The sequence below is a fragment of the Symphalangus syndactylus genome, chromosome 6, assembly GCF_028878055.3.
Source record: "Symphalangus syndactylus isolate Jambi chromosome 6, NHGRI_mSymSyn1-v2.1_pri, whole genome shotgun sequence".
Classification (NCBI taxonomy): Eukaryota; Metazoa; Chordata; class Mammalia; order Primates; family Hylobatidae; genus Symphalangus; species Symphalangus syndactylus.
The window spans coordinates 147,932,879-147,951,920 of NC_072428.2; the positions used below are offsets into that span (position 1 = coordinate 147,932,879).

Here is a 19,042-nt window from a genome sequence, read left to right on the forward strand (position 1 = left end):
AAGGGACCAAGTTTGTCATCTGTTAAATGAGAACAAAAATACATGCCCTGTTATTGTTCAGTGACGGTGCAGAAATCTAACAAGATAACATATAAAACACTCAGAAAGGCATAAACCCCCATGCAGTGCACTATTATTACTTTATGCCATTTCAGTCACAAGAGCAGGTGCTGGGTGTTATTCCAGCTCAAGAATATCTCAAAGCACCCGGGCCTGGAATAGAGAGAGTAGGTTCCAAAGCAGCCCCAGGCTAAGCTTTGCACACAGACTCAGGCCGTGAACATCACCCATCGGTCAGAGGAAAATCACTCACCCTTCAATGCACTCTTAACACAGACCCCACCTCTATGGAAATTGCCTCAAAAGAGAGAGCAGACCAATGTCCCAAGAATGATTAGACGGCGCCTCTGAAATACCAAGGCAGTTGCACGTAAGGGCCCGAGAGCTGGCCGTCCACATTTCCTCCCAACTCCACCTTCAGTGACACCGCGTCAGTAACTGGGAGGCAGCAGTGGCAGCGGGGCGGGGGCCTTGCACTAGAGAAGCCTGCGGCAAATCAGATCCCAAATGCTGCAAATGCTGGTAGTTAAGCATTTGCCCACACTGCACTGCTGAGCCACTGAGATTAGGCCTGAAATTAGTTATGGGTTTTACTCACACATCAAAAAACATGTGTTTGTTGTATGCATAATCTTTAGAATCCACGTTTGGTTCGATATTTTTGTTTAATAATAAAAGGTTTTGTGCTTTTCAAAATGATATGGCCACTCATAGACATTATCCCTCCAAACTCCTGGTTATGGCTGAACATCAGCAGCTTCACGGTCCCCAAGATCAATTTCCTATCTCCTCCAATCCTGTTAGCCAATGAACCAAAATTAAATCAGGATTTGGCAGATTTCTCTAAACACTGCAGCAACTCAGAGTCCTGCTAAGGAGAAACAGGAGCTGTAAACATATGTGAGAACCCTTAAAGCTCTTCCTGCCACAAGCGCGCTTCCATTCTCTGAATAAACCCCTCTGATGAGCTGTTTCGGGGAGGCTACATCCACGCCCAGGACAGCGGGGAGGGCAAGCTGCAGCCACTGCACGGCCTCTGCTGTGTCTGCACACCCTGATTGAGAAGCCTGTGTATCAGAGACCTCCAAGTGCCGGCTCGCCTCTCCCTCGTCCATAATTTAGTGACAATCTCCATGGCAACTAGACTCCAAGAAAAGAGAAGGAAAGGTTTCCCGGCTCTCTGAGCAGCGGGTGCTTCGTAAACTGCAAAAACACATTCCCCAAACATGGCGTCCCAAGGACAATGTCAGCCTAAGAAAATCTAGAGTGATCTGAAATTAGCTCATTCAAACTTGACCTCAGCTTTGAAAACAGCACAGCCATCCAACTGTCTAACAGTCGACCATGATAGATTGGGGGGAAAAAACGTTTTAAACATTAATTTTTAAAAAGAGGTTGGCTATAAATAGCTTAAAAACCAAAAGTTTTAAGTATTTAAAAGAAAATACATTGTGAAGCAAAAACTACTCCACTATAAATCTCAGATATTAACATTCCTTGGGGCTGATATCTAATTTACTTAATTTCTTTCACGCAGGCCCATGACACCCCTTCATGGTAAAAGAAAAAAAATCCCTTTCTCCTACGTCAGTGACATTCCTAGGTAGACATCAAGATCTCGCGCTTAGGAGACCAGAAGCAAAAGCAGGCTATAAGCGAATGAGGTCAGCCCTGGTGCTGGGTGGGAGCAGCACCGGCCCAGTCCCCCCGTGCAGCCCTACCGTGTCCCCTCACAGCTGGTCATCAGCCACAGCTAAGCCAGGCCAACGCAAGAGGCACAGTGAACTCTATAGGACTCCACATTCAGAACTTGCTCCTTCATCAAAAAGCGGATTAAACCAGGAGATTCAGCCACGGGAAGGCCTTGGACCCCAGGACCTCTGGAAAACACTGCGTGTAACTGGCACTCCGAGTTAACTTTTCCCTGAGAAATGCTCAACCCCATTTAGTTTTGGGACATGCCGCTGGAAATATGCAAATAAGTTTCATCTACTAAACAATTCCTTATCCTCTCAGATCTCTGAAATTTAAGGCTTTAGAAAGTTAATTTGATAAATGGGAAAGTCTACCCAGCATCTAGAGGTAACAGGGAAAACAGTCTTTCAAGAGCATCTTAGTAAATGCTGCAGGTTGCACAGAGCGTGCCCACATGCCCACCCCAAATGGGGACCACCTCCACCGGAATCAACTGCCCAGCAGAATGTGGGCACCCCTCCTCCAAGAGGGACCCTCTTCCCAAGGTCAGCTAGGAGGCGGGTGCCCGTCTGACCACTGAGGGAGCCGGGAGTGGGGCTGCCCCATGGCTTTCGGGAAGCATTCGCTGTTCAGCGGGACAGAAGTCAAAGAGAGAGGCCGGGTGATGCCACAGGGCGCCCCGTGGGACCGTGCACACTGTGTTCTGCAGACATGGGCATCCTGGACAGCTGAAAATGGGGCAATGATGCAAACTGGCATTTGCGCCTCCTGATGCCCCACGGAGACAGGCCCTGAGAAGCCTGGTGGTCCTCGCTCAGCTCCAGGGCAGACGCTGGCGAGCGAGGAAGGTGATCATAAGAACCCCAGCTGCAGCACAGTCTCCAACTTCTCATGCAGAAGAGCTGGGGGCGCTTGGGAGGCACGAGTTTCCCTGATGCCACGGTGGCAGGCGGGAGGGCTCAGGACCCGATAAGCAAGAAGCTCCCAGAGGAGCAGCCTGTGGATGCCACCAATGAGCACAGTTCTGGGGAGGCCCTGAAGGGCCCCGAGGACTCCCCGGCTTCCCCTTTCTGGGTCCAGATGGTGCTCTTCCTCCTCTGAGTGGGAACAGCTTCAGCACCTGTTCTAGTTCCCTTGACTCAGGCACCCCCGGCCACTCTCCCAGCGAGACCATGAAGATGAGGATGCTGGAGAAATGTGACCTTGCGCACGCTTCGCCCCCGCTTAACAAGCCTGTCGTGCACCAGGGACAATCACCAAGGACGGGCCCACTCAGCAGAGGAATCCCCAGCAAAACACCCTCGGGAGGGCACGCCCGCCTCCACCCCCAGCTGACACCCACACCCCAGCCGGGCACTCTAATACCTTCTCGGCGTTTTTAGGACGTGCCCCTGCTGGGCTCACCCTCCACCTTCCTTGAATCCTACCTCCCCTCTCAGGCCTGTGGGGTCAAGCAGCTATTCTAACTAATGTGAAATTGGAATTCCAAGCCAAGGCACACACACACCTGGAGACCGTCTTGGTTAACGGGTAATTTATTCTCTTAGTGGGAATTCCAGTCCAGTCTACATAAGCATCATTAAGGCAGTCTCATGGGGAAGAAGTTTGGGAGTCAGATATTAGAACCTCATTGTGCAGAAATACAAGACCCAGAGTTCTTTCCTTAAAGTCCTGACTCGAGGGAAGACCTCAAAATCCAGGGCTGCACATCTGGGCTTGGAAACCTGCATATCATACTTAATACGATTTGTATTCCTCCCGCCGTTTGTTTGTTGGTTTGTTTGTTTTTGAGACAGAGTCTGGCTCTGTCACCCAGGCTGGAGTGCAAAGCCTCAGTCACTGCAACCTCCTCTTCCTGGGCTCAAGTGATCCTCCGACCTCAGCCTCCCGAGTAGCTGAGACCACAGGCACATGCCACCACACCTGGCTAATTTTTGTACTTTTTGTAGAGAAGGGGTTTCACCATGTTGCCCAGGCTGGTCTTGAACTCCTGAGCTCAAGCAATTTGCCTACCTTGGCCTCGCAAAGTGCTGAGATTACAGGTGTGAGCCACTGCACCCGGCCTCACTGTTAATTTAGAACCAGACACATCGTTTCTCCACTATTTATGACTTTAGTTACAAAGCCACACCAGATAGCACCAAATTCAAATCATCAATGACGCCAATGTGCACAGCTGTCCCAACACAAGACAGCAGGGCCGTCCGTCGCCAGCACATGAATGACTGTAAGTCACCAACAACTGCCAGCCAAGGACGCACGAAGGATCAGCCTGTGTCTCCGTGAAAATTCACAGCACAGACGCTGCTCGGGAGGCAGAGAAGAGAGAGGGGCCCCAGCAGGCACCATCACCCTGTCTGTGCCGCCAAGGGGCCTCCAAGTGTGACCCTGACACCGAGTCAATCTGCTTCTCCGCCTGAGGCTGCCAGGCAGCCTGGAGGCTGGAAAAAAATGTAAAACTTGTTCCTCTAAAACGAGGGCATCCTTAGCTGGGATGCTATAAATACGCCCAAGTAAGAAGAGACGCGAGAACGTCAATCTGGTTCTGTTCCTCCTGCTTCTCCTTCCTCCCAGCAAACTTCTGACGAGAGAAAAGCCTGGAAAGTTTGAGGAGCAAACGGCATCTTCAGAGCCATTGGCTGGGGTCACACTCACACATTTGAGCTCGTGTGTGTGAGACCCAAACTGAGCTGAATTGATTTTAACTCACCTCATGTCACTAATCTGAAGTCTTAATATCACGTTACTTTTTCTGTAATATACCAAATAAGGCTGAGCTTCACATAGTTCAGTTCAGTCATTCGTTTCCATCCTGTTTTAGGTTTAATTGGAATTTGGGAGTGGAATGAGACTGCCAGTCACACGGAGTGATGAGGTCTCGTGTCTCAGCTGTGGGACTTCCTGTTGCCTCAGCCCCTCTGAGAGGACGAAGAGGCGGGGGCCTGCCCACAAGGTGGCTGGGACAACTGAGATGGTCCCGTTCATTACTAACCAATAATGCAAAGATGGTTAGACCATTTCAGGGCCCTGGCTGCTAGATTTTCTTCATTAAGCACATATCATGCAGTCCTGTCTGACATATTTTAACACGCACAGAAAACAGGGCATACAGCAAACAGGAAATGTCTGTTACCTCCGAGTGGGAGTGAGATTTGGTGAAGGGACACGAAAGAATTTTTACTCTTTATTTTAGATAGCTCCAAACTGTTCATTTTTAATATATCCATATATGTATAATTCATTTTTTAATTGATTTTAATTGACACAGCTGAAAGAGAAAAGTGGGTAATACTGTAATGGCCAACATCTTCCCTTTTCATAAAATCAGACTTTGCTGCCATGGTCCACTATTAAAATAATACCGAAGTGGGCTCAAGAGAGGCAACTGAGAATTTGATTTTAAAGAATGTGCTGAATTTTCTATTAAAGCAAAAAACTCTTTGACATCCCAATAGCGTATGCTTCCTGTAAGTTTAAGAAATCCATGCCTATTTCCAATGCAGCATCACCCACCCCTCACCCCAGGTTTTCGGCCTGGCCTGGGATGTGGATAGGCCCCCTGCTTGCTGCAGAAGTGCCTTTCTGGAAAAAGCAACCGAAAGCTCAGCCAAGCCACAGCCAGGTTGCTCTTTTCAGCCCCCATGGGGACCAAGCTGCCCACATCCACCCTTGGCCAGGAAAGAGGGAGGCACCTGAAGACAGAGAAGGGGAGAGAGCGCTGGTCAGCAGGGCAGGGGCAGGACCGAGAGTGCTGGTCAGCAGGGCAGGGGCAGGACCGAGAGCCTTGGGGCAGGAAACCGAGTGGGAAGAGCCAAGGGGTGGTAGGCAGGCCGGGCTGCTGGAGAGTTACCACGGAGTGTGGGGCAGGCACGGCGGCAAAGAGAGTGGGCCGAGTGGGTCATCACACGGCACGGGAGCTGTGGCCCCGGGTGCTGCTTGAATCAAGAAGGCTCAGCCCATGACTGCTATGTCTGGTCCCCAGGACCCAAACAGTCCAGAAATCAGCCAGCATTCCTGTAGGTGCACTGCAGTGGATGGCTATAGGAGGGAAAGGAGTGCCTTACAGACACTCAGAAAACTGCAAACTGGAAAGGGCATGAAAGCACAAGGTCTTGATCTTTCTCCCGGCATTCGGTGCTGTGCGTAGGGCGAGCAATGGGTGTCACTGGGGAAGAGCGGGAAACGAAGGCTCAGCATGTCTGTAACGGATGAGGAGGCAGAGGCCCGCTCTGCATCATGAAGAACGGGTAGGATGTGGAGCCGTGACAAGGGCATGGGAAAGAAAGTGGAGTGGGCATAATGCCGAAATTAACTCGATAAGGAAGCTGCTTTCAATGCATCCCTGAGCTGGACTCACATGGAGAAGGACCACACACCCCAAGGCTGCCCTTCAGTTTTGACTTGATTCTGTGGGAAAGAGGGAGCCATTGAAGGTTTCGTATCAGGAAGACTGGCGGGGGCAGACAAGAAACACAACTTACAAAAGTGGTCTCTGACTTGTGGACACACCGTACAGAGATGTAATTCAGTGGCTGTTTAATTAGCAACTTGTGTGGCAGACACATTCATATTCTCAATGACAAGGAGCTCCTACACAGTCCAAGAAAAAGACAAAACCCAGTGGGAAGGGGGCAAAGATGGGAGCAGTAACTTACAGAAGCGGAGGTGAAAGTGGCCCCACAGGACATGAAAACACGTGTCACCGCGACAGTCACTGGGGAAACACACATCATGAAAACACGTGTCACCGCGACAGTCACTGGGGAAACACACATCTAACAATACCCACATTGTTGGGGCAGTGGCTCCTGTGTTTCTCAGCTGTGGACATGCCACAGAACAGGACCCACGAGTGAGCGTTTCGGGGGCAGAAGAGGTAAAGAACAGAGGCCAGAGATGCAGACAGACCGAGGTGCAAAGGGGCTGCCTGAGAGCTGTGGCCTAGAGCAAGTCACTGAACTCTTCTGAATTCCAATTTCCTCACCCTAAGGCTGTGAATGGGGCTCATGTTACTCAGTGTGAGTGGGGCGGCGTGGCACAGGAGGTACTCAGCCTGGACTTTCTGTGAGCGCTCAAAACAGCCTGGATGTTGCTGCAAAGAGGCTTGGAGCTCCCGAAGGGTGAATCACTCGCCGACAGCCTCCCTCCCTCTCTCCTCTGCTCTTCTTTTCTGACCAAAGCCTTCTTGAGGTCTGAAGGAAGCAGAGTGAATGCTTCCACTGGACAAGCTCAGAACTTTTTTCCTCTTCATTTTCATGATTAGCAATCACAGGCGGGGTCTGCCAGCTCCTGCTGTGATCTGGGGGACACCCAGAGTGCGGCAGCAACTCTGATACGCAGAGCTGTTCTGTTTTATGGAACCGGAAAAAAAAAATAGAATAATAACTTTTGACACCTGGGAGGCTGCAGAAAAGCACAATGGGTTTGAAAAACAGATGAGGTAGCAACCGAGAGATCTACGCTCTGTGAATCACAAACCACTCAGAGAGCCTGGAAATGCTGAGGCCACACGGCGGAGAGACCAGGTCCTGGCTGCTGCCTGTGGGGACGGGCAGAATGAGCCTTGCATTCCCGGACCCTCCAGCGCCCGAAGGCTGATTCTCGGAGAGCTCACAGGGTACTATGGGATGGCGGGTGCAAGTGAGCTCTGCAGCACAGTGGTTGTCATCCTCACTGCTGCGGGAGCAGGGGCTCCTGCTCTGGAGACCGACTGCTGTTTCTGTTTGGGTAATGACAGCAGCACCATGCAACAACTGGGCCGCTGGTTCTCTACTTGGCAAGAATTTCCCAGTTGGGATTCTAGATTCCAAGAAGCTAGGGTCTGGCAACTGTTTCTGCAGCATAAATTGAATTCACTGCTTGATCAAACCTAAATAAATAGTCTGAGGAGCACGACCTTCCTAGGAGCACGTTCCAGCTTTGTTCCACGTCTTGGGGGTTGCGTCTCACCCTGAAGCCTTGTGGCAACCCTACGGAGGAGTCCATCGGCACCATTTTCCCAGCAGCACGTGCTCATCGCCTGTCTCTGTGCTACATTTTGGTAATCTCCACAGTGTTAGATCCCTGAGCTGTGATCCGTGATCTTTGGTGTTACTGTCATTGTTTTGGGGCACCATGAACCATGCCATAGAAGACAGTGAGCATAACTGATAAATGCGGTGTGTGTTCTGACTGTGACTGACCAGCCATTCTCCCATCTCTCTCCCTCTCCTCCAGCCTCCCTATTCCCTGAGACACAACAATATTGACATTAGGCTAATTAGCAACCCTACAGTGGCCTCTAAGTGTTCATGTGAAAGAAAGAGCCGCACCTCTCTCACTTTAAATCAGAAGCTAGAAATGATTAAACTTAGTGAGGAAGCCATGCCGAAAGCCAAGAATAGGCCAGAAATGAGGCCTCTCATGTAAAACAGTCGGCCAAGTTGTGAATGCGAAGGAAAAGATCTTGGGGACAATTGAAAGTGCTACTCCAGAAAACGAGAAAGCGGAACAACCTTACTGCTCATCTAGAGAAAGTCTGCGTGGTCTGGATAGACCAAGCCAGCCACAATATTCCCTTAAGCCAGAGACTAATCCAGAGCAAGGCCCTCACTCTTCAATTCCACGAAGGCTGAGAGAAGTGAGGAAGCTGCAGAAGAAAACTCTGAAGCTCGCAGATGTTGGTTCATGAGGCTGAAGGAAAGGAGTCATCTCCGTAACATAACAGTGTAAGGTGCAGCAGCAAGTGCTGATGGAGAAGCTGCAGCAAGCTCTCCAGAAGATCTGGCTGAGATGAGTGATGAAGGTGTCCGCTCTAACAACAGATTTTCAATGTAGATGAAACAGCCTTACATTGAAGAAGATGCCATCTAGGACTTCCATAGCTAGAGAGAAGACAGCGCCTGACTTCAAAGCTTCAAAGGACAGGCTGGTTCTCTTGTGAGGAGCTAATGCAGCTGAGGACTTTAAGTCCAAGCCAATGCTCGTTCATCCCAGGGCCCTTAAGAATCATGCTAAATCTATGACTGCCTGTGCTCTGTCACTGGAACAAAGCTGGATGACAGCACATTTGTTTACAGCATGGTTTACTGAATATTTTAATCCCACTATTGAGACCTACTGCTCAAAAAAGATTCCTTTCAAAATACGGCTGCTCATTAGCAGTGCACCAGTCACCCAAGAGCTGTGATGCAGCTGTACAAGGAGGTGAGTGTTGTTTCCATGCCTGCTGACACCTCGTCCATTCTGCAGCCCAGGGATCAAAAAATAATTTCCATTTCAAGACATATATATAAATATTTTGAGATGGAGTCTTGCTCTGTCACCCAAGCTGGAGTGCAGTGGTGTGATCTTGGCTCACTACAACCTCCGCCTCCCAGGTTCAAGCAATTCCTTGCCTCAGCCTCCTGCATAGCTGGGATTACAGGCACATGCCACCATGCCCAGCTAATTTTTGTATTTTTAGTAGAGATGGGGTTTCACCATCTTGGCCAGTCTGGTCTTGAACTCCTGACCTCGTGATCCACCTGCCTCGTCCTCCCAAAGTGCTGGGATTACAGGCATGAGCCACTGCACCCAGCCAAGACTTATATTTTAGAAACACACTTTGTAAGATGACAGCTGCCATAGATAGTGATTCCTCTGATTGATCTGGGTAAATTGAAAACCTCCTGGAAAAAATTCACCATTCTAGATGCCATTGAGAACACTTGTGATTCATGGAGGGAGGTCAAAATAGCAACATTCACAGGAGTTTGGAAGAGGCTGATTCCAACCCTCATGCATGACTTTCAGGGATTGAGGACTTCAGTGGAGGAAGGAACTGCAGATGTGGTGGGAACAGCAAGGGAACTAGAATTAGCAGAGCTGCCTGAAGATGTGACCAAATTGCCACAATCTCGTGATAAAACTTTAACAGGTGAGGAGTTGCTTCTCAGGGATGAGCAAAGAAAGTGGTTTCTGGAGATGGAATCTATTCTTGGTGAAGATGCTGTGAGCATTGTGAAAATCACAATAAAGGATTCAGAATATCACATAAACTTATTTGATAAGGCAGTGGCAGGGTTTGAAAGGATTGACTCTAATTTTGAAAGTTCTACTGTGGGTAAAATGCTACCAAACAGCATTGCATGCTGCAAAGAAATCTTTGACGAAGGAAGAGTCAACTGACGCAGTCAACTTTGTCTTATTTTAAGAAATTACCACGGTTGCCCCAACCTTCAAGCAACCATGGCCCTGATCAATCAGCAGCCATTAACACTGCGGCAAGACCCTGCACCCGCAGGAAGATTACAACTTGCTGAAAGCTCAGGTGATCATTAGCATTGTTAGCAATAACATTTTTAATGAAGGCCTGTACATTGTTTTTTAGACATACTGCTAATTCCACACTTCATAGACCACAGTCTAGTAAAATGTAACTTTTATATGCACTGGAAAACTAGAAAATCTGTGTGACTCACTTTATTGTCATATTTGCTTTATTGCAGTGGCCCGGAATTGAACCCACAATATCTCCGAGGTCTGCCTGTAGATGCTAAATCAGTGGTTTTTTGATATTCACAAATGAGCCCATTCCCTAGCTTTTCTTGGGCAATTTCTGAAGCACACTTTTGGGAACTGATATGCAACGTTTATATAGACTGGATTCAGAACATGCTACCTCAAAATATGGCAGGGTGGCCCTCAAGAAAACAGCAGAAGCAGACCACAGAAACCAGAATTCCCCCAGCCCCTTCTCCTCGGAGGCAGGTCATAAGACCCTCATTCCAGAGGGGCCTCACTATGCCCAGAGGGGAATGTCCTTATCTCCTAAGACGCAGAAGCAGCTAGAAGACTGGACAGGCCCTGCTGAGCCCTTCAGCCTATGGCATCAGAGCACGCCCTTTGCCCTCCGATCACACTTCTGCACAACTGTCCATAAGAATAGGCTTCCCTGTTCCCTGGGTCTTCACTTCTGAAGGCTCCCATGTGACATAGAAAACCAGTATTAAATAAGTGGGTAGGGTTTTCTCTTATTCATCTGTCTTTTGTCACAAGTCTCAGCCATGAACCTGGAGAGGGGTTAGAAATTACTTTTTCCCCACTGTGGTATATAAACCTTTTATCTGAGGGCTATGGGGGTGTCTCTTGTGCCATGAAAGGATGATTCATTTATTCTTGTATCCACTCACTCAGTAATTTCCCACTGATGGCCCTCGCTGCTTGCTGTGGCCGAAAATCCAAATGGGGTTAATCACATAGCTTCGAACAATTAGGGAGACTCTGGATTTGAATATTCTAAAGTCTTCCACTTTGGGGACAACCCTAGTGCTTTTAGTACCTAAGTTGCACTGGGAGGTGATTGTTTGCTGGAAAAACTCCCAAATCTGAGAGAGACGAGCTTATTGTTCTGCTTTGTGCCCAGATGGTGGAGCCAGCGTTTTCAACCATCTTGTTTTGTGTTGGGTTGAATGTCCTGGGAGGAAGCCCATCTGTCTGGGGTCAGGGAAGTAACCCCTTATTAAAGAAATGCAATTCTCTGGCTATATCCTTCACTATGCTTACCTCCTTGCCTAACTGTATCCTCGGTTCTTTTTTCTTTAAAAAACAGCTTTATTGAAACATTCATATACTATATAACTCAGCCTTTTAAAGTATAGGAGTTGGCCGGGAAACGGTTTTCTGAATGTTCAGAGTTCCGTGACCACCTCACCGTCCACCTCACAGCCTCTCAGTACCATCAAAGGGAACCTGCCCCTCCGCCATCACTTCCCATGCCCCCAACACCTTCCCCAGCCCTACACGGCCACAACCTACTTTCTGTCTCTACCGACTTACCTCTCCTGGACTTATTTATTTATTTACTTATTTATTTATTTAGAGACAGAGTCTCACTCTGTTGCTCAGACTGGAGTGCAATGGTGTGAACTCGGCTCACCGTAACCTCCACCTCCCAGGTTCAAGCGATTCTCCTGCCTCAGCCTCCAGAGTAGCTGGGATTACAGGCACGTGCCACCACACCCAGCTAATTTTTGTATTTTTAGTGGAGATGGTGTTTCACCATGTTGGCCAGTCTGGCCGTGAACTCCTGACCTCAAGTGATCCGCCTGCCTCGGCCTCCTAAAGTGCTGGGATTACAGGCGTGAGCCTCCGCCCCTGGCCTCCTGGACATTTTGTATAAATGAAACCAGGCCCCCCATGATTTTTGTGACTCGGCTTCTTCCACTGAGCACGGCGTTTCACAGGTTCCTCCACGTCAGTGTGCCGGTGCTTCCTTCCTCCCTTTCCACGGCCGAACAACACTCCACCATCACAGATGTCCTCGGTTCCTGGTGGTTTTCTGCCCTCTTCAGTGGAGAAAGGGCTTGGAATAGAATATGTTGCCATTGGAGATGTGAAGGCTGTGGCTGTGACCCCGCCACGGGGAGTCAGCTGCAGGAGGAGCCTCCCCACCATCAGCGTGGCCAGCGCAGTGAGCCACGAGCACAAGGGCACCCCTCCCAGCCGCTGCTGCTGTGGCCCCAGCTGCCAGTGTCCCGGGAGGGCACCTGCGGAGGGAAGGCAGATACCCTGCAACGGCCCACAGACCCATATCACCTGGGCCACCGATCCCAGGGCTTGTGGGTCGTCACAGCATAATTCAGCCTTCAGCTACAAGACACGGAGCCGACAGGTGTGTAGCTGAGCCATCTCTCCCCCACCTGTCACCATTCTTCCACCTCCCTCCGAGCAGAGAGCACGACTTGCTCCTCTTGCCCTCCTGGACATCCGGGGTTTCTGCCCCGGGCTCCAGCGCTATGGTGTGGTCGTCCTGATGCACTCTTAGAAGCTCGGCCACCCCTCTGTGCCCCTCACAGCTCAGCCACCCGTCTCTGCGCCCCTCCTGCTCAGTCACCCCCCTCTGCACCCCTCCTGCTCAGCCACCCCTCTCTGCGCCCCTCCTGCTCAGCCACTGCACCCCTCCTGCTCAGTCACCCCCCTCTGCACCCCTCCTGCTCAGCCACCCCTCTCTGCGCCCCTCCTGCTCAGCCACTGCACCCCTCCTGCTCAGTCACCCCCCTCTGCGCCCCTCCTGCTCAGCCACTGCGCCCCTCCTACTCAGCCACCCCTCTCTGTGCCCCTCCTGCTCAGCCACCCCTCTCTGCGCCCCTCCTGCTCAGCCACCCCTCTCTGCATCCCTCCTGCTCAGCCACTGTGCCCCTCCTGCTCAGCCACCCCTCTCTGCGCCCCTCCTGAGCAGCCACCCCTCTCTGCGCCCCTCCTACTCAGCCACTGCGCCCCTCCTGCTCAGCCACTGCGCCCCTCCTGCTCAGCCACTGTGCCCCTCCTGCTCAGCCACCCCTCTCTGTGCCCCTCCTGCTCAGCCACCCCTCTCTGCGCCCCTCCTGCTCAGCCACCCCTCTCTCCATCCCTCCTGCTCAGCCACCCCTCTGTGCCCCTCCTGCTCAGCCACCCCTCTCTGCGCCCCTCCTGCTCAGCCACCCCTCTCTCCGTCCCTCCTGCTCAGCCACCCCTCTCTGCGCCCCTCCTGCTCAGCCACCCCTCTCTGTGCCCCTCCTGCTCAGCCACCCCTCTCTGTGCCCCTCCTGCTCAGCCACCCCTCTCTGTGCCCCTCCTGCTCAGCCACCCCTCTCTCCATCCCTCCTGCTCAGCCACCCCTCTCTGGCCCCTCCTGCTCAGCCACCCCTCTCTCCATCCCTCGTGCTCAGCCACCCCTCTCTGGCCCCTCCTGCACAGGCCTCTCCTCCTTTCTGAGCTAAAAGGGAGTGGTGGTTCCTTCATGTGCCTCCTTCCCACCTCTCTTCTCCTTTTAGCAGGAACATGCTCACGTGAAAAACTGGAAAACCAGAGAAATACGAAGAAAATAAAAGTCACTGCCCAGAGAGAGCCACTATTCACAGTCTGGTGTATTTCTTTTAGCTTTTTCTGCTATCCACATTTTCGCACAGCTGTCATCGTATTAGACGCTGTTTTGGATCCTGAGTTTTTCATTTACTTTCTCCCACCTGCATTTTCCGACATTATTAACAACTTTCTGAACATTTCTCTTTTAATGTCTGCTTAACATTTGAATCATGTGGCCATAACATAGCTTTAAAGAAGCATTCTCCTTTGTTTAATATTAACAATTTGTCTACTGTTTTAAAATTAATATAAACACCACTGCAGAGAGCAGCTTTGTGCTTCAAGTTTTCTTTAGGATTTTGGGTAATGGATTATTTTCTTGGCGCATAGTCTCACACATCAGATTGCGGGTCACGGGCCACCTCGCTTATGTGGCGTGAACGTGCTGGCCAGTCAGTGTCCATCATGATCACATCGGGCCATGCTCCCACCAGCAGGGCGTGAAAGTGACCAGCTCGCTTCCCGACATAAGAGTGATCTGTTGTAATCTTCACAGAATTGTTTTCCTTTTTTCTATTGTGGAGTAGTTGATTATTATACCTTTAGAATGTTTAGGACACACCACCTGTGTTTGGATATGTCCCATTTAAAGTTATCAACCATGAAATCAAATCCGCTTTAAAAATTCTTTGAAACCTGTTTTCCTCATATTTAGGATGCCCATGTAACAGCATCTAAACTCTCTTTTCTACAAGCTGTTCCAGGATTATGTGATTACTTTATCTCAAGCTTTCTCTTCCAGAACGCTTACAGTTTTTTCTGTAATAACCAAAGTTACTCCAGAGTTATGAATTACCAAGGAATTGACCCCCAGGGTCACTTTCAAGTTTCCAATCACTACTGCCTCCTGAGGGAGCTGGCCTAAAACCCTTACAGCCGAAGCATTCGATTACATTAAACAAGCACGTGCGGAGGCTGCGATTTCATAGTTTCAGTTGCATATTGTGGTAAAATATATGTCACATTAAAATTTACCATCTTACCCATGTTTAAGTGTATAGTTCGGTGGTGTTAATTATATTCACACTGTTGATCAGTCATTACCACCATCTATTCCCAGAACCTTTCCATCGTCCCAAACTGAAACTCCATTAAACACTGACACCCCAACTGTCCCCCAGCCCCTGGCCCCATCACTCTACCTTCTGTCTCTATGAACTTGACTATCTTTAGTACGTCACATGCGTGGAATCATTCAGTATTTGTCCTTTTGTGACTGGCATATTTTACTCAGCATAACAGCCTCAAAGTCCCTCCATGTTGCAGCAAGTGTCAGCACTCCCTTCCTCTTCAAGGCTGCGTACTATTCCATCATGTGGATGGACCAAGTTTCACTTGTCCATTCGCCCATCAGTGGACACTGGGCTGCTTTCGCCTTTGGCTGTTGTGCATTAACTGCTATGAATATGGGTGTGCAAACAGCTCTTCAAGTCTCTGCTTCCTGTGTTATGGGGTAAATACCCAGAAGTGGGGTTGCTGAGGCAAATTAAAAACTCTATTTTTAATTTTTTAGGAAACCACCATACTGTTTCCCTCAGCAACGACGCCATTTTACATTCCCATCAGCAGCACATAAGTGTTCAATTTCTCCACATTCTCACCAACACCGATTTTCAGGGGTTTTTTAATACTAGCCATCCTGATGGGTGTAAGGTGGTATGTTTATCTTTTGACTTTCTTTTTATTAACAAGCTCTGTTGGGCTTTTAAAAAACATATCCAAGCTTGATAAGATTATGTATTCCTACATGTACCTTAAGAAAAGAGAGGGGGAAAGAGAGTGAGACAGAGGGAGAGAAAGAGACCCTGCGGCTGGTGACAGAATGTTCTGGACTCGCAGCCGCCCCCCACCGCACCCTGGGCTGCTGCACCCCTGGCCTGCCAGCCTGGGGCTAACCAGTCACCATGGCAACCATAAATCTGAGCCAGCAGCGCAGGAACCACTTCTCCTATCGCTCCCCGTCAGCCTCGCAAAGCGCAGTTTTCTAAGACTGGGCGCCACTGGCTTCGCTGTTTCCTAGACCTTCGGTGCATCATAAAAAAAAAAAAAATCAAATATCGTCTGTTTCTATAAATCAAGGCCTGAATATGTGTATTTACATTTAAATTGCTTTTCTCTTCCAAAGAATCCACAGTCATTATCTGGATATGATGTTGAGACGACTCTATGTCTGGGAGGCAAGTCAAGGTTGGGGAGAAAAACGTCTGAGTATGATCACAGTTGGACACCCAGGCCGGCCTTTGTCAAGGAGCCGGGGAGACAGCCTCGGCTTTTATTCTGCTGGGGCTACTTACGGCTCCAATTAAATTAAACACACACACCTGCTTCCATTATCATCAAACGCTGTTGAGTCCAGGCGGGCAACACAGGCTTTTCAATATCACTATTTTTCTTAACGCTACCTCCAAATTAAAGCTGCACGGAGTAGATGCCAGGGAACCCCAGGGGGTCTTAGGCTGGGCCAGAACCTCACCCACCACCCACACTGCACCCCACGAGCTGCCGGTTCCCACTTGTCACACTCGGCACAGGAATCTCCCGAATCAAGAGACAACAGCAGAAGGTGCAGCCGCTGAGGACCTGCTTTCCTCTTGGCGCCTCCAGCGTGGCTTCCCCTCCCAACCCCAGAAGCTGCCTAGGCACAGACACAGAGGTGCCCCCAGCCCCAAAATTCCATCCGGAACCCAGGGCTGGTCCCACCTCAGGGCGCACGAGCTCCTCGGTTTCGCTTCTCAGACCCTCAGACGCATTCACCTCGGCTCCCCCAGGATGCACCAGTGCAGGGGAGGCCTGTCCTGAAAGGCCCCAGGAGGGCGGCACCCCAGGCCAGCGCCCTGCCCTGCACCTCAGCCCCCCGCCGGCACCCCCGTCTGTGCAGAGATTAGTGGGTGCGAGGGGCCTCTGGGCAGGCCCCGCCATCCTGGCTAGGATTAAATCCACTCCTGCCCACAGTCTGAGGACAGATGGCCGGGGAGCTGGGGAAAGAGAAGGCCTCGCTCAGCGTGCCCTGGGCCCACACGCAGCCCCTGACTTGGAGAAAGGCGGCTCCGCCCAGCGCTTTTCTGAGGATACTGGAGTTTACCCCTCCCCCGCGCGTTCAGAGCGCACAGCGCCCAGTTCACCAGCATCAGACAGGCCTGGGTGGCGTCTGCCCTGGGAAATGCCCTCTGCCTGACCGCACTGGAGGGAAGGGGCTCTGCGGGACCTGCTGCTCCCCGTATTTCATAATAACTGCCGTCCTCTTGGGCTTTCAGCCCAACCTGAAAACGCAGCGTTTGCATGTGTTTATTATCCGCCTGATAAGAGAGGAAAATCAGTGGCTTAAAGGAGGAAAAATCTGGCCGGGCACGGTGGCTCACGCCTGTAATCTCAGCACTTTGGGAGGCCGAGGCGGGAGGATCACCTGAAGTCAGGAGTTCGAGACCAGCCTGGCCAACATGGCGAAACCCTGTCTCTACTAAAAATACAAAAAATTAGCCGGGTGTAATTGCGCAGGCCTGTAATCCCAGCTACTCAGGAGGCTGAGGCAGGAGAATCGCTGGAGCCCGGGAGGCGAAGGGTGCAGTGAGAGGAGATAGCCCCACTGCACTCCAGCCTGGGCGACAGAGCGAGACTCTGTCTCAAAAAAGTTTTTAAAAAAAAGGTTGAAAAACTTGCCGAAGAGCAGAGCAAAACAAAATCAGAAAGCAAGGGTTGGTGTGAGCGATGGGCGCCCAGAACCCGGGCAACCTCTTCCCCCCACCCACCGAGGCCGCAGCCCATGGCTCCGGGGCTCGATCCGCCTCCTCTCGGCAGCGCGCCCGGGCGGCCCCAGCTCCAGGCCAGCGGCGGGGCTCACCAGGCTGGGCGCTGCGCAAGGCGGGCAGGAGAGGGGCAGACCAGGGCACAGCAGCCAGGACCCCACACTCACCGTTCACACAGGCCTCGGACGCTCCGCAGAGGCCCTCCTCGAGTAGGCAGCCTGCGGGGAAACAGAGAAGAGACGCGGTCAGCTGGTGGGGAGGGGGGAGGGCCCCCGAGGCTGCCGCCCTGGCCCACTGGTGAATTTCAGAGAAACTGCCGGTCAAGCAGGCTCCTCCGACCCGGCTTTTCCGAGATGGGGCCGATTATTCGGAAGCCAGAACGCTGCGCCCCTGACTCGGCCACGTGCGAGGCCTCCTGGCCTAGTCCCGGAGCCCAGCTCTCACCTGGACCAGGCCCATAGCTCTCGGCTGAGAGTCAAGCCGGCGTCATCACAGGAGACTCCCGGGCGGCGGGAGCAGCAGCGGGGCCGGGGCCTCCCCTTGAGGCCTCCCCTGGGCCCGGCGCCTCCCCTGGACCGGGTGCCCAATGCACGCACCGCGTCCCCGGAGGCAAGGCTGCCGGGCCCCAGGGAGCGGAGGCTTCCAGGGAGGTAACGAGCTCCGCGGAGAGCCCGGCTGCGTGGGAAGCAAACCGTGGCGTCCGTGGCCACAGACAAGAGACGCAGGAGAGGGTCGGGAGAGGAAACGAGGCAGCGGAGGCAGCGGAGACGAAGACGGGCAGGAAAAGCCAGCGAGGCAGGGCCAGGCCCTGGAGAAGACGCGGGGCGGAGGCAGCGCCTCAGTCCCCACCCAGGAAGGGGCTCCAAAAGCTCCGCGGTGCCTGGGAGGCCAGGCGACCCCAAGCCACGCATCTCCCGCGGCCAGGCAGGCTGGCAGGCAAAGGCTGGCATTCAGCTCCACGTCCACGCCTGTCTTAAACACAGAGAGATGGGTCCAGAAAGCACCACCCCGCTAGGGAGCGGCTCCGGCGAGGGCCTGAGCACACAAGACACCAGAACCGGGAGGGCCCCAGGGCCACGACGCAGGAGTCGCACCCCCAGCGAAGGCCAGGTGTGGTCTGAACACGCCGTGTCTTTCACCCAAGGCCGGGTGTGGTCTGAACACACAGTGTCTTTCACTCATTCCTGCAAAGCATAGTGCCTTCAATCCTGCTTCACCAACCGACAAACGCCTGTTCATCCGCTAAGATCCCTGCAGAAGCCCCAGACTCTCCCTGGGCTGCCCAGGCGTCCTTTTCGGGACTCACCATACTGTGCAGTGACTGTGGATTGAGTGTGTATCTCCCTCTCCTGGAGTTCAGGAGCCGGGCACATGCCTCTTTCCACCCTCTACTGTTTCCTCCCATGCCCTCTGTGTGTCTGGCACAGGGCAGGTGCCCAGGAGCAAATGGGTGAACAAAGAAACCGAGGAATCCGGAGAAAGTTATGAATTACTGAGGGATTCACCCCCAGGGTCACGTTAAAGTTTCCAGTCACTACTTACTCCTGAGGGAGCTGTGGCCTAAAACCCTTACAGAGGAAGCACTCAGTTGCCTTAAACCAGCACGTGCGGAGGCTTTAAAACTAAACATCATTCCAGAACTAAGGCAGCACAGAGCCTAGCAGGACCCAACGCTGGGA

General features: G+C 51.7%; 2 protein-coding genes across 7 annotated transcripts in view; one reads left to right on the forward strand and one right to left on the reverse strand.

Moving 5' to 3' along the window:
• The window catches only part of PTPRN2 (protein tyrosine phosphatase receptor type N2), a 987,645-nt gene that overhangs the window by 876,535 nt on the left and 92,068 nt on the right, over nucleotides 1-19,042 (reverse strand). For 3 of the 5 annotated variants that reach the window (XM_055269742.1, XM_055269740.1, XM_055269743.2), the window contains exon 2: nucleotides 17,531-17,581. The exons of 1 other annotated variant lie outside the window; for it this stretch is intronic. In XM_055269742.1, coding sequence (XP_055125717.1) covers nucleotides 17,531-17,581 — 51 coding nt within the window. Of the gene's footprint in view, nucleotides 1-17,530; nucleotides 17,586-19,042 lie in introns of all 5 variants that reach the window. One more of the 5 variants, XM_055269739.2, reaches the window with a different exon arrangement.
• Nucleotides 1-19,042, forward strand: part of LOC134736933 (uncharacterized) — a 147,344-nt gene that overhangs the window by 29,099 nt on the left and 99,203 nt on the right. The gene's annotated exons all lie outside the window — the stretch shown is intronic.